The sequence below is a fragment of the Haliaeetus albicilla genome, chromosome Z, assembly GCF_947461875.1.
Source record: "Haliaeetus albicilla chromosome Z, bHalAlb1.1, whole genome shotgun sequence".
NCBI classification, from domain to species: domain Eukaryota; kingdom Metazoa; phylum Chordata; class Aves; order Accipitriformes; family Accipitridae; genus Haliaeetus; species Haliaeetus albicilla.
The window spans coordinates 11,516,901-11,532,431 of record NC_091516.1 but is presented as its reverse complement, the minus strand read 5'-3'; the positions used below and the strand labels follow the sequence as shown (position 1 = coordinate 11,532,431).

Here is a 15,531-nt window from a genome sequence, read left to right as displayed (position 1 = left end):
TATACTAATCCAAACATTTCCAGGCAGGTTAGAAACAAATTTCAGAACTTCTTCTCTCACAGGCTCTGAGAAAATAGGCTCTGAAATAGAATGTTATTTCAAGTCATATATTTCATTTATATTTGATTTTTAGTTATTGGATTTTATAACTCATAGAAAATCCTCTATTTAGCCCTTTAATTTGAGAATTCTCAAATTAATTTGAGCATTGAAGTTTAAAAGCCCCCAGCATATTAGCTTGACAGAAACATATTTTTAATGTCAGAAACAAGGTGTTTTTTTGAAATCAAACAAAACATTTGAAAGATCATGATCGGCATGATTCAGCCCTTATACAAAGTCTCTACAGCATTTCCACAGGGGCTTCATTGTCATTTTTTCATTGTTCTGGTTTTTTCTAGCTCTAAAACAAACAAGAAGACAAGACACACACTGAATGAAATGTTTTTTTGCTTAGTTCTGTTACACCAAGGCATGGAAAGGCAACCACCCTCTGTGATGAAAAGAAGCAACTGCACATTGTGAACAGGTTGCAACTTTAGGGTCTGTTACTTCTTCATATTAAAGCACCCAACCTCCTGCTGACCAGCATGAGTGCAGAAAGAAGGCAGCTTCTGAGAGCTGTTCCCGTCACCTCTGCCCCTCAGCACCTACAACTAGAGGAGACACAGTATCTGAAGAAGAAATAAAGATGACCCCTGAAAAAACAAAACAAAAAACACAACAAAAGCTAAAAGGATTTGATTTAAAGTAGCGCTGGCACATATCTAAAAGACAATCTTTCCTTAAATAGGGAACAGAGTACAACAACAATATGTTAAAGTAATGTATTCATTGTAGCATTTTATTTTTGGACATAAATGAGACTGCAACATTAAGCAACAGATTAAAAAAAAGTTCCTGTGTACGCAGTTAGAATCAACATTTAATTTCTGAGGAGAAAATTACTACCTACATGTGAAAAGGCCAGTACAATAGATTAAGTCCTTAGAAGGACTTCAAGTGGCCTTGATTTCTACTTACATTTTTGAATTAACATTGCATTTATCATAGTGATGTGCTTAACAGATCCCATTTATACAAGAAAGCATAATCATGGATCCATTAGGTAGCAAACAAATGCAACGAACACCCAACCCCCTACCTTTTTTTGGCTAGAAGCAGATGTAAGATGCTTTTTGAGCTGTGTTTAAATCACATCTTCACAGCTGCTCTTCCCATGGCCCCAAGAGACAAGGATTCCACTCTCACTGGCCAATACCTCCAACTTTTTTTTGTTTTCCCATTTATCTAGCACAGCTGAATTATGTTCTTCCAACATTCCCTCCTCCCGCTCAAGACCCCAGCTTCTTCATTACCCTTCAGACATTTCTGAGGGCCTTGATAATTTCAAGGTGGCAAGGATTTTCATTCCCTGAAGGTAGGGAGGGAAGCACAGGGAATCTGAAGCCACACATGTGGCACAGATTTCATTGTCCTGCATGAACTGCAAACACCAAATTACTGAGAGCAACAGTTCATTTAATTTAACAGCTAACTGGGTTTCTTTTGTTGCTACCAGAGCTTATTTAATAAAGATAAGCTTAAAAAATGTTTGGTTTTTTTTTTTTTAAATTGTAGCACTGTGCAGATAAAACATTGCCACAAACTTCAGCTACTGCACCAGAAAAAATTAGCAGTAATTTGGAGTGTGTCGTGGACGTAGGTAAGAGCAAATAATAATAATTTAAAAAAAAAAAAAAAGGACAAAGAAGCTACCTTAAATTCTGGCAAAAGAGCAGAGAATGAGGCTTAATGTGGTGAGACATAAGCAGCTTTTGACAGGAAATTTGACAAACCAGTGTATAGGAGTTTGTAAACTAATTCCTCTGATAGCTATTTTAAAGTTATATATGGATATAGACACATATTTATCAGATATTAAGGACGTGCCTAACCATCCACCAGTCGGTCAGAACATATTTGTAAACTTCACACAGAAGCAAAAAACCTGGTGGAAGAATGCAGTAATTTTACAGCCATTACAATGGATTTGAGGAGACAATGCTGCAAACTACCTCGCTAGAATCAACACACATCACTTCCTCACAGACAAAACCTGAAGAAGTCAAAGTCAAACTCAGGAAGAGCATCAGATCCTGTTATTAGGAAAATCAATTTGCAAGCACTATTTCCAATAGCAAATGAGCTTTTAGAATAACAAAACTGGTAAAGCTGTATACATAATACCTGGATATTAAATTCTGTGGGTTTATCTAGAAGTCTAAGAACTCAGACAAGCTTTGAAACAGAGAATGAAAATCCAAACCCCAAACAACTGGAGAAATAGCTAGTGCTATTGCGGGTTTAAGGTGTGGTGTTCCAGAAAAGCAAGACAGGTCAGAAGCAGAATCCTATACATGACCTTCATCCATCACAGCATTCATCCACCCATCTGCAAGTCAATACCTGGGAGACTTTCAAATAAAAAACAGTGCCAGTTAATTCTCTATCCATCTGTGCAGTGCTTGCTTATTAGTCAAATCCCACTGTTCTCTGGGATCTGCTGGCTGTTACATGTTTTAGTCCTAGGGTATCTCTATGCTGTTAAGATTACTGTTGATGTTTCTGACCTGGTAAAGTAAACCTGACTGGTGGTCACACATTAGGTAAGTAATTAACTCCAGCACCCTCTGGGAGACACAATGAATAGGCAATCAACATACCAAAACAATACTCTATCTCATGACAACACACAGGGTAGCTCATTTTGCAAGCAGCTATTGTTAAGAAAACTGTATTGAGACTAATTAAATTGTGATTGTTTTGTAACTAGCTTCAAGAAGTCCTGTGTCTTTGCCACAGAGGGAAGATGTTTTAAAGATTTAAAACGGCATTTGTTACAGTCACTGTATATTATTAATGTATTTTTAATAGCTGTCTACTTACAAAACAAAGTTTCAGATGCAATGACTTTGTTAGTACTGAGGGAATAACAGATTAATGATAATTGTTATCCCAAATTCCTAATGGATTTAATTTAAAAGTCAGTTGTATCTGCATGTAACTTACCACTTACACTTTCCTCTCCTGTTCCTAAACTAGTAGATGCTCTGAAGTTGCTGTAACAGTTTTTACTTTACCCAAAAGCAAGACTAAATAAAAAGTTTTATATTAGCAAAACCATTTCTATTATTCTACGTGACAACAGTCAGAATTGGAATATTGTATTATTTTCCTCTCTGTAAGTATCAGTTTTCTGTCAAAAAATATTTAGAACCCCACTTTAATCTTTAGCTTTCAGCATTCCCATACTTCACCATGAAAACACATTAAGCCTTCATTCATTTAGAAACCTTGTCCTCCTTTCCCCAAAATCCAGTCAATGCATACTATATATAGCCAAAGCAGAAGAGCACAGAAGCTGTGCATGAGAGAGATTCTTCTTTGCTTCAAATACACTGTAGTAAGCCAGTACTCATTATCACCTACATTGGACAAAACCCACAGGACTGAAGTTAAAAATCCAGGGAAACTAAATTTGATGCACACACACAAATGCCTCCAGTGTGATTCAAACCCTAACACAACTAAAATACCTGGTGCAAACAGCTTTGTTCATTACTATACTTCAATGTAACTAGCTGAAGTATGTCTAACGAACAAAATTATCTGATGCAAGCAGTAAGTCCTAATGTAGTGAAAGCAGAATGTTAGCAGTCAGCACTCTAACAGTGTCTGCCAAGAAAAGTCTAAAAAAACTAGAAAAAGGATTACGAGTGGAAGTAAGACCTCCTTGGCCTTAAAATTTTGCTTTAGACACTTGCATCATGTAATCCCATTCATAAATGTATTGAATCCAACAGGAAAGGTCATGTTTGTCCCTGTCATACTTAGTGGATGATTCTTCAGGAACCCTCATGTTCTGGTATATATGACCAGCACGTATTTCTCTTCCCATTCCATGAAGAAGACACCTCTGAACTGATTTAGATAACAATACAGGCTTTTCAGTCTTCCTGTTGCTAAAGCAAGCAAGTAATAGTCTTTCAGTCTTACACAAAAAGTTCTCACATTCTATCCTACCAGCCTTTCTCCCCACATGATCCCATCTGAACATGTATGACCATAAAAGCATGCAGTATTCCAGATGAAATCTAACCACTACATTGTACAGTGGCATGAAATCTTCCCAAATTCAATTAAAAATTACTTCCTTTACACATGTTCAGAGATTTGATTTTCAAAGCTATGCTAGACTGGTCCTTGCAAACACCATCTGATCTAGAAAATACAGTCAGGTCCTTCCCTAAATTCCTTAAAATAGATGAGTCCACAGCTTACAGTAGACATTTCTGTTACTGGTCCTCCAGCACAAAATGCTGCATGTTGCTATGTAATTTCATAGTTTATTTCCAGTCCTTGAGATCATTCAGTCACTTCAACGTAGTTTCCCAATGCTGTTTCATACTGGATGTCTTCCAAATTTACATCAGCTACAGTAATTTTATGCCAATGTCACTTATGAGAAGAATAAAATGTTTTGCCCACAAACCCCAGACCTGCGGACTCTACTGATAACCTCTGCTCCCACTTCATAATATTTCTCATTTTAGCACAACCCCTATCTTCTCCCCTTTAAACAATTTCCTACTTATCTTGCAATTCTTGTCCTAGTACTTGTCATCTTAGTGGCACCACATGAAACATTTATGAAAATACAGACAAGTAAGATTTACAGCATTGCTCCTAACAGCTAAATCTTGTTCCTACAGCAGATACAATTAAACAGCACCACATGTGACTATTAATCTTTAGGGGTTAGTATCACCCACAGGAACAAGCTCCTGCGACTATTGAGGTGAGGACACCTGAACGCCCTGACTTGCTGAGATTATAATCATTCACTTTGCAGGCTGGGTGGTGCAGATGACCTACCTACGCAGCAGCAGGCAGTCAACTGGAAAAGCCCATTAATGACCAGGGCACCAGATGTTGTCCAAGCTGATGCTGCAACCCCTCACTTCCCACAATTCTGAATGTACCCACAGTTCATGCAAAAATTAAAAGGATCTTTCAGCAGGTTTAACAGCTTCCAGCCCAGATACAAAAGGCAAAGGATGTCCAAACAACTAACCTAAGACAGTTGCTAATAATGATGAAGGTCTGAACCCAAAGAAGTGACCTGGCATAGATTTGTTTTCTATTTTCATAAGAAAGACTTGAAGTAGCAAAAGCTGAAACACTTGGAATCTTTTATGATCTTTACACGTATGCATAAGGCGTAGTGGGAGACTTCAGCTGCAAACTAAAATCCAACTTTCCACCAACACAAATTATCTCTGCAGGTAGCTACAGGTCCTGCACAGAGGAAAAGGGTATTATATGTATTGTATTAGTAATTAATGTCTATAACAGAGGTATTATATATCTGCTGGATACATTGTCTTTTTCCTACCCTCTTTTTAACCCTCAGTCTCAGACCTTATACCTCTCTGTGTGCTCCCAAGCCTTGGATTACTTACTGCTGTAATAGCTCTTTACTATAGCCCACTAGCCCTCATGGTCACTGTTGCTTACAAATGAATCTGCCCCTTCTTTGACAGGTGCTACTTGTGCACTATTTGCACCCTGCACAATATACTTACTTCATCAGCGTGGTGCTGTCTCACTTGTCTCTCCCTCCCATCCTACCACAAGAATCTGAGAATGACTGAGACGGTAAGGCTACCAAAAAACTTTACACAAGTATTCAGTGTTTGTCCAATACAGCTTGCACCTGTAAAGATTAACAACAGACTCCTGTGTAGGAACAATCCTCTATTATCCCCAGAGCAAGCAATGAAAATTGGGGAGTGGGAGGAGAAATTTGCCTGAGACCTCTATATAACTTTCTCATATGGGGCAATTATCGTCATCCTAAACTTGGGCCACTGCTCCTACTCAAAGGATGTCTTTCTAAACTAGAGAACAGCTGGTGCCTTCAGTTCAGACTGCATCGGGGACTAAAACAGGATTACAAGGAAGAACACTGGTATAAAAATGCACCTCAAAGAATTATGATTATGTTCAAGAGGCTCTTCTAAAATAGAGCAATACTGCTCACATCCAATCTGTTACGGCCAACTCCAATCCAGATTGTTATGATTACCCAGTAGCGATATAAGCTCTTTAGGAGGTCTGAAGTAATGGCACATTTGTTTCCAAAGGTGCAGCCAGACCTCTAAATGATCACTCTACAGATATCAAAGATGAAAACATTCTTGAGCAAAGCCACAGATATTGCCACGAGTGTTAATGCAGTGCATTCTGACCAAGAGAGCTCTACCTTGAGATTCATAACATACCTTCACGCACCTTGCTTCAGTTGACACAGAGGAGGCAGAGCATTTTTTTGCCCTCAGAGATGTGAGGTCTTGGGGGGGGGGCGGGGACCAAACAGGTAGCTTAAACTAGCGGTCCAAATAAAACTCATCTCAGGTATGAGATGCAAGCAAAGGTAATTAAGTATCTACATTGCCTCTTCTCCCAAGAAGCAATGAATTAACATAGAAAGGAACAGGTTGTTTGTAGATCCATGCAAGGGTTTTGTCCAGAGTTCGGTCTCCTCACAAGGGATGAAAATACTGACTTCAGATACATCTGAGGCACTGAATTCCCAAGCAACACCAAGGATCTTATCAGGACTATACAAGAAAGGCCCAGGATAACACTGAAGATTATCAAGATGATAATTAATAGAAATTGATCCTGGGTGGATTTTGAAGAGTCTGACAATCTTGATTACCTTCAGCTTGAATAGCCTATAATAAAGGGATAAGGACCTGCAATAACAACTAAGATGGTAGAAACATGAAGTCAAGAATCTAGTCCACTTCAATAATAGCATCTCATGGAATTATTTTCAGTAAGGGCAACTGCAGTCTCTCTGCAGAGATGGCTGGAGTAACCTGACAGTAGGGAGTACAGTAGTGGGATACAGTACCCTAAAAGAAACAGATCTGACAGAAAAGCATTGCTAGTGTGAAACCAGAAACCAAAATGGTTTTGGTTTTGTTTTTTTTTTTTTTTAAAAAGGCATGAGCAGTCAGGGTCATGCGTAATCTACCTATCTTTCCATTTGAATTACTCAAACCACAGCAGGTTATGTCCTTCATTTTCCTGTTTCATGGAATCAGGAAGGTACCCAACAAGGAACCTCTGGGCACTTCCTTTCCAAAACCAAAGCAAAAGGACTTCAGAGTATGTCCAGACCTTGAAAGTGGCCTCAGAGATCTCCCTTCCAATCTCTTACCTTGAAGCAAATGTGATTGTTTTAAAACAGAAGATAGGCCCTGGCAGGGCAATCTGATGCTGGCCTGACATGCCAAGCCCAGATAACTTTCCAAGACATGAAAAGACAGTAAAATGTTATTTTGCAGCATATGGACAGAAATAATTGAGTATTATAATTTCTGGCCTAAAATGCTGTTAAGTATACATCACTATGTCCATGCATATTAAAATAAGTCCCAAACTTGCATTTCCAATCACATTTGAAAGAGAACCACGAGACAGACTTCTACTTGAACCAGGACCCAGCTGCCTGACAGACGAATGTGTTCTGACTCTCTATGCTAAAAATAGCTCATCTTCCTACTGAAGTACTACAAAGGACCTGTAAAGCACTACCTCTCCTCGCTCCAGAACCAGAAGAAAATTCTGTATTTTGAACAGGGTCCCTGAGGTCCCCAAGGAATGTGGAAGGTAAGAGAGGGGACTAGAGGATAGTAAAGTTGAACTCTCAGAGCCTACATATCTTCATCAGTGCTTTTGATTTTTTTGAAGACTCACAGAAGCATGCTAGGCTTTTTCTAAAGGGGGAAGCAATGTAGTGAAGACAGACACAACAGAAACAAAGAAAAGTGGAAAGAGAATAACTCTGAATGCATGAATAAAGATGCTGAGAAGATGAAACAGGACTTATGAAGCTAGGAAAGCTGACAGTCTCGATCTCTCCAATGTCCATATTCTGCATAATCTTACTAGTACGGATTTGCCAAAAATGCATGTTATCACCACACTTCAGCCAAGGATAGTCTAATGAATAAAGCTGTTTTCAGTGAATGCAAACACTGATACTTTGCTGCACATTTATCTGGCTCCATCCTCCTCTAGGATTGGAAACTATTTTCTTTCACTCTCCCTCTTGTGCTTCTATTGTTTCCTCCTCCAACAGCAAACACTAATAAGAAAGATGTGAAGGTGTTAAAGAGGGTCATCTCCAGTCCTTCTGAGACTCGGAGCTTGTAGTACATGCTCCTGGCAGAAGGTCTGGTACAGGCTGCAAAATAAACACGATACAGAGAACTTTTCTAGCAGAATCTCACCATTCCCAGCTACTTTCCAGGCATAGTCAAAAAGACCCTAAAATCATCTAGCTGGACAGGAGATTATATCAGGTTCTCTCAATGGAGTCAAGGAGGCCTCTGACTTGGAGCAAACCCTCCCAGCCAAGGACTGCCAAGAGGAATAAACCCAGCAGGCCGTACACCACTCACACTGTCTCTCGTAACATCCCTCTGCTGCACTTCGCAAGAAACCAGGCCTCCAGCACAGACCACCACAGAGAGCAGGCAGGTGAGCTGAGTGTGCAGATGCCAGTGCAGGTAAGACCTGGTGGCTCTGGCAACACAAAAAGGTAAGCATCACTAAAAATCCACAATGTCTCTTAAGACCAAGGTTACCAAGAATTTACGTACATTAAAGACTTGACATGCTGAACCCCTTCTGTATATGTAGATGAAAATTTGTAACTTACGTGGCTTTGCTGTGCTTTTAACCCCAAAATTTGCATCTCTATTTGCATGAATTAGGATGGCATTCACAGTGATTCAAAGCACAAGTTTAAAAAAAAATAAATTTTTTTGCTTATCAATTCAATTCCAGGCAGTATCTTATTGATCACTACACAAAACAGAAAACCTGTCAAGGGTGACTCTGAGCACACTTTAACATCATCTTGCCCTTTCAGGTAACTAGTCTAGGCACACTAGCCAGCTGAGCTAAAAGCCAACGACTGTGCAAATATTTACTGTACTTAACTATACATAGAGGCAAGCTAATAACAGAGCTGGCCATCCACATGCAAATTTTCATCACATATATGATATTTCCTAGAGCTGCTAAAGTGTTTGGCACACGTACCTTGGGAGAATGTTTCAGCGTTAAGAGAATGTACTGTATCCTAGGTAACTGGAGAAGTTGCCAAATTTCCACAATAGGTTTTTGAATACACAGTACATACTGTTTAAGTAAAAGAACGGCTTACACTTAACCTGTCTTAATCCTTATAGTATTAAGTTTTCTACCTTCAGAGCCACTTGTCAACAGCTGTGACATCAGCAATATTACTCCCCTTTTATAGTTTGAGAAATCGATTCAAAAAAGATGAAGCAACTTGCCGAAATCAGGAGCCCACTGCCAGACAGGAACTCTTCGGCATTTATCAAATACACAACCTATATTCAGGTCCCACTAATGTGTGCTGGTCACTCCATACTCATGAAGCCTGTTAGGCATTGTTGGTCTAAGACTGTGATGGGTTGACCCTGGCTGGACGCCAGGTGCCCACCAAAGCCGTTCTATCACTCCCCCTCCTCAGCTGGACAGGGGAGAGAAAAATATAACAAAGAGCTTACGGGTTGAGATAAGGACAGGAAAGATCACTCACCAATTACCGTCACAGGCAAAACAGACTCAACTTGGGGAAAATTAACTCAGTTTATTATCCGTCAACCAGAGTAAGGTAATGAGAAATAAAACCAAATCTCAGAACACCTTCCCTCCACCCCTGCCTTCTTCCCGGGCACAACTTCACTCCCGGATTTCTCTACCAAACCCCGCCCAGTGGCACAGGGGGACAGGGATGGGGTTTACGGTCATCACACATTATTTTCTGCCACTTCATCCTCCTCAGGGGGAGGGCTCATCACACCCTTCCCCTGCTCCAGCATGGGGTTCCAGCCACGGAAGACAGTCCTCCACGAACTTCTCCAACATGGGTCCTTCCCACAGGCTGCAGTTCTTCACGAACTGCTCCAGCATGGGTCCTTTCTACGGTGTGCAGTCCTTCAGAGGCACACTGCTCCAGCATGGGTCCCCCACGGGGTCACAAGTCCTGCCAGAAAAACCTGCTCCGTGGGCTCCTCTCTCCACAGATCCGCAGGTCCTGCCAGGAGCCTGCTCCATCATGGGGTTCCCACTGGGTCACAGCCTCCTTTGGGAACCCATCTGCTCCGGTGTGGGGTCCTCCATGGGCTGCAGGTGGATATCTGCTCCACCATGGACCTCCCTGGACTGCAGGGGGACAGCCTGCCTCACCATGGTCTTCACTACAGGCTGCAGGGGAATCTCTGCTCCGGCACCTGGAGCATCTCCTCCCCCTCCTTCTTCACTGACCTTGGTGTCCGCAGGGTTGTTTCTCTTACATGTTCTCACTCCTCTCTCCAGCGGCTATTTTTTTTCTCTCTGTCCCAACTTTTTTTCCTTCTTAAAAATGTTATCACAGAGGCGTTACCACTGTCGCTGATTGGCTTGGCCTTGGCCAGTGGCGGGTCCGTCCCAGAGCCGGCTGGTATGGGCTCTCTCGAACACAGGGGAAGCTTCCAGCAGCTTCTTACAGAAGCCACCCCTGTAACACCACCACCCCCCCACCCCAAAACCTTGCCACACAAAACCAATACAAAGACATCGGTTTCCAAACGGGTGGTATAGTCACTCATAGCAGCAGACATGCTAGTTCTCACAGCAAGCATTGCTATTGCTTTCATCAAGTCAGCACAGCACAACTAAAGCCTCTTTCTACAATGACCACAGATTCTGTGTTCCAAATGGCAATTTCTGCATCTGGGAGACCCAGAGAGGGATCCCAAACATTCCAACATTTCATTTTTCAGTTTTTAAAACTACACTGTGTTTTTCTTTGTTTGCTTGTTTTAAATGCTCTGCTGCCCTGAACTCTTCACAAATCTTCATGTTGTCTGGATTCCTATTTGTGATAACCTGCCGCTCAGAGTGAAAACCACCACCACATTTTTTCTAATAATGTTGCTTCCACAAGAGAACTGGAGATGCCTTACTAAACTCACCATCCTCTTCAAAAATTCAACTGGAACTCTGCACCTTCTCCTTTAGCATCCATTGGAGAACAGTTCTCCAAAGTATTCAGTGTCATTGCCTACACAAGGATTGGTGTGGCGCTTTCATTTAGGCATGTAGTTTACAGCCAGTGCCCAAAAACCATAAAGAGACAATAAAACTCTGAGGAAATGTGTTTTAATATGCTAAAAATATTCCTTTTTTAAATGAAGACAATCATTATCAATGTAATATTTATTTATGGTCTTTCATTCAATCTTTAAGTGCTTCAGGTGCTTTAGAAGCAAAACAAAATGATCATCAATTTATTGCTGTGTACGTGAAGCACAGAAATTTCCAGCAATGTGCCTAACACCACAAATCCTAGGGAGCAAAAGCACTAGGAATAGAACGTAATACCCTACCCGCGACTCCACTACCTTTACCTTGTATGCAAGCTATTTTTATATCCTTTTCACACTGAACTTGGCCCAGAAAGGGAAGGGGATGGGGGGAAGAAATGACATCAGAATGTCAGAATGCAAGGTGGGGAAATAAAAAATAGCTATATGATCCATGTTAGGTATTTCTGGACTGCTTCTTATCATAACAGAGGATTTATGGATCTAAACATAACAGAAATTTGGATGGAATGATATGCAACTTTTTGATATTATAAACAGTGGAAAGAAGAGTAGTAGCATAGAGAATGTGTCTGTTTTCTTTTCCTTACATAAACATTTTAAGAATTTAATAATAGCAGTAGTATAAAATCACCTGCATGAGCTGAGAGTGGTGAATGAGGTCGAGGCAGAGCTGAAGACTGGCCATTGCCCATCAAACTCTTCCTGTTGCTTGTTCTACAACTGTGGGCAAGAAGAGAGGAAAGACAACATCAGCATCAGAAATACAGTATGTACCAAATATGGACATTTTGAGATTCTGCTACTTTGTTCCTTTACTTCCCAGTCTCCTATTAAAAATCAGAGTGATTGTTTTTGTCCAGGAAGTCTAAGATCATACTGGATAATGGCAAAGACAGCAGTTTCCAAAGAAAATACACCATGGATACTTTTCAAGCTTGCATGTTTGCTATTCTGTGCAAAGACCAGCACTCCCCTGTAGAGTCATTTACAAAATGTTCTTCCCTGACTGTAGCTCGTTTCTCTGCCATATACTTTTTATAATACATAAAAATATACAAGCATAATGTGAAAAACAGTCTCAAGCTTAGAATCACCATTCAGTGATTAAACCTATTTCTGTTGCATGGACTGTAGAGCCAAATCACATGCTACAAAGAGCAATGATTTATCAATCTGAGAATGCTACAATAATTATAAACCTAATTATTGAGATAAATTTCACATCTGTGCCTTTTGTCAATGGAACAGATGATGCCTAAGAAGATGAATGCATTTTTTTACTCATGCATTTTTCATCTGCAAAGCCACTAATTTCCCATATCACAAGATCATTAGGCGAGATAAATAGTAAATTAATGCATCTATTAAACTTGGGAAAGGAGATATTTTTCTTGAATACATCATACAGTTTTTAAATATTTTTAGGCAAAATTGTTTTTCTTTCTTCCTCTTTCTACTATAATAAATATTCTCACAAACATAAATACCCAACACTGCAAACATTCATGCACAAGGAAAAGAGTATCTTGAAGTCAAAGAAACCGTAACTGTGTATAAACTTAAGCGCATATGCTAATGTTTACAGCACTGCAACCAGAATTTTTTCCTGTAAAGGTTTAGAAAAACTCAAAACCACTAAAAGCGGAAAAATTCATACATAACACCTTTTCATTAACACAGTAGGTTCCAACAGAAGCAGATTCAGATATTATTTGCAGATGTCTCCAAAAGATGACTTTCGTAACATTATGATCTCTATATAACAGCCAGAAAGCATGACTGATTAGTCTTGATATGGTATAAGTTGAACAAAATGCAAAAGAAAGGACAGAGTCTAATAGCATAAACAGCTAAGTAAAACAGATTAAAAAAAAATCCAAAGCAATACTGAAAACAAGAAAAATAAAAAAGAAAACGAGGAAATACTGAGTATGAAAGCAGTATAGAAGATACCTGCAATACGCAGAAAAAAAAAAAAAAAAAAAAATCAAACACTAAGACCAATCTCCCCTTGAGAAATCTTTTGTGAAGCAGCAAGAGTGCCATTCCCCACTGTTTAATGGGTTAATGCAAAGTTCATTTGCGTGAATTGCACAATGAATTGCCACATCAATTATTATAATCAATTAAACAATGAGCTAACTCATGAATATATACTTATCATTCCTGCGGATCTATGTAAGAAAAGAAAGCACAAAATAATTGCAAGATTCATATTTAGAGCACTGGAAAAGTCAAAACTTATTTAAGACCTACACCACAATTTCTAAGCCGAACAATCAGGGAGAACTTTTTAAATGTGAAATTATATACATGTGTTTCTAGGAATCTGTCTAGATTAAGGTCAGCTTTCTACAAGTATTTTTAACATACTCAGCACTTAATCTACTTTTTAAATGATAGAACTTGAGTAAATATTCCATACTTCATTAGACAACAATTTTGAAGTCATATTGTTTCCCCGATCTTTAAATTTTGTCCAGCTGAAGAGTCATATTCAATTCTTCTCTTATCTAAGAATGGTCCAAATTCTTCCTTTTGGCTTCATGCAATATCACTGTACTTTTTGTAACTTTTCTTGTATCATATTATGACAAGCCTCACTTTATCTGCTACACTTGTTTTTAAAAGCTTGAATAACTGCTCCTTTGCAATTCTCCAATCTAAAACTGGTGCCAGCGGCAACTTTTTGTATTCATTAGACCTTTGTTAAAGAACACACAGATTGCATCTATCCACGATGATGTGAGGATATCACTTCAGCATCTGTGGTGCAGACTGGGGTTAAGAGACCCCATTACAGGACTTTAAAGCAGCTTTGCATGGCTGAAGTTCGGGATATAACGGATCACCACATCTCCTGTCACAAGGAGGGAATACCTTTTAAGCATATAATCCTCGATATGTTCTCAGCAAAACAAACATTACTTTCAACAAATTCTAGGCACCCTTCACCGATTTTGCTACAAAGACAATTCCAGATACAGGTTTATCAGTATCATTTGCCCTTATCTGTAGAAATTGAGAGTTTTAGCACTTTTGCCATAATTTCCTATGTAAATAAATGACTACCTTGTATTCACTGTTACATTAAAATTCAAACTTCACATTCTTCAGGTGAAGTTAGTGCAACACCTTTCACAAATCATTATCAAAGATATCTAATTCAAATTATCTTGATTTTTGAGGTGTAATTTTTAAGAATTACTTCTGGGGAGTACGATGGCAATACCTTCAGTATCAAGATCTTATGTAATGAGAAAACTTTCCCCCAACTGCCATTTCAAAAAAATCTCTGCTATTTGCTCAGACGCAGCTGCAGCTATATGGAGAATTTATCTTTTATCACACAAATGAAATGTTCTATTGAGAAATAAAAAATAAAAAATACCAAGTCTCCTCTATTTATCTTACCAGTAAGGTAAGATGCAAATCACTGCATGAAAGGACAAAATTCTATCCTAGAACTCTTGCTGTAGCTTTGTTTTTTCAATTCTGTTTCACAAAGATTCTGAAACAACGTTATCCATCTTGTATAATCTGTGAAACACAACTCCTTCCCCAGAATAATACTATTACAGAAGAGGCTTTTTGTGGGTGGAAAAAGAAAAATCTTCAGGGAACCTTGAAAGATGATCTAAGCTGCTAGAATACCACAAATGGGAAGCAGGGTCACACTGAGGAGCTATCAAAGCATCACTTACTCTACTGCATTTAGCCTTGAAACAGCAATCTTCCATATACAAAAGAATCCCAGAAGTTAAAGCCATTCTGCAGACAAAATAGTTTTTCCTAGATCTCTGAACACATCAAGTAACTTTCCCCTTCTATTGTCTTCATAAACTGTTCTCCCATTCAAATCTGACAAGATAAACCAACTGATAAGAGGCAGCCCTGAAAGAAAGCCTCTTTGTCTGCAGGAAAGTTACAGCAGTGCAGGAACAGTCTACAGGGATTTTAACTTAGGGAAACATAAACCTTGGTAAACCATAGAGCGCTACACCCTCAAAACGCAATTCTCTTAAGCATTGGATTTCATGTTGTGATCAGGTTGCATGGCACAGAGAAGAGACTACCAAGTCAGGCAGCAGATACAACACTGGGTTTAGAGCACTGAAAAGGAAGGAGAAAGAAAACCATCTTTTTCCAAGGAGAAAAAGAGTAGGGGAGAACAAAGGCGGGGGGGGGGGGAATCAGTCACGTTCAACAATAATCAAACTTTGGGGTGCACACAAACTTAAACAGAATACAAAGTTTAAAAATTGTGCCCTTCATCACCTTCTCTGCC

At 39.4% G+C, this 15,531-nt stretch overlaps 1 protein-coding gene across 11 annotated transcripts in view; it reads right to left on the bottom strand.

Moving 5' to 3' along the window:
• The window catches only part of MAST4 (microtubule associated serine/threonine kinase family member 4), a 307,197-nt gene that overhangs the window by 67,853 nt on the left and 223,813 nt on the right, over positions 1–15,531 (bottom strand). For all 11 annotated transcript variants that reach the window (XM_069776435.1, XM_069776436.1, XM_069776437.1 and 8 more), the window contains one exon: positions 11,875–11,963. In XM_069776435.1, coding sequence (XP_069632536.1) covers positions 11,875–11,963 — 89 coding nt within the window. The remainder of the gene's footprint in view (positions 1–11,874; positions 11,964–15,531) is intronic.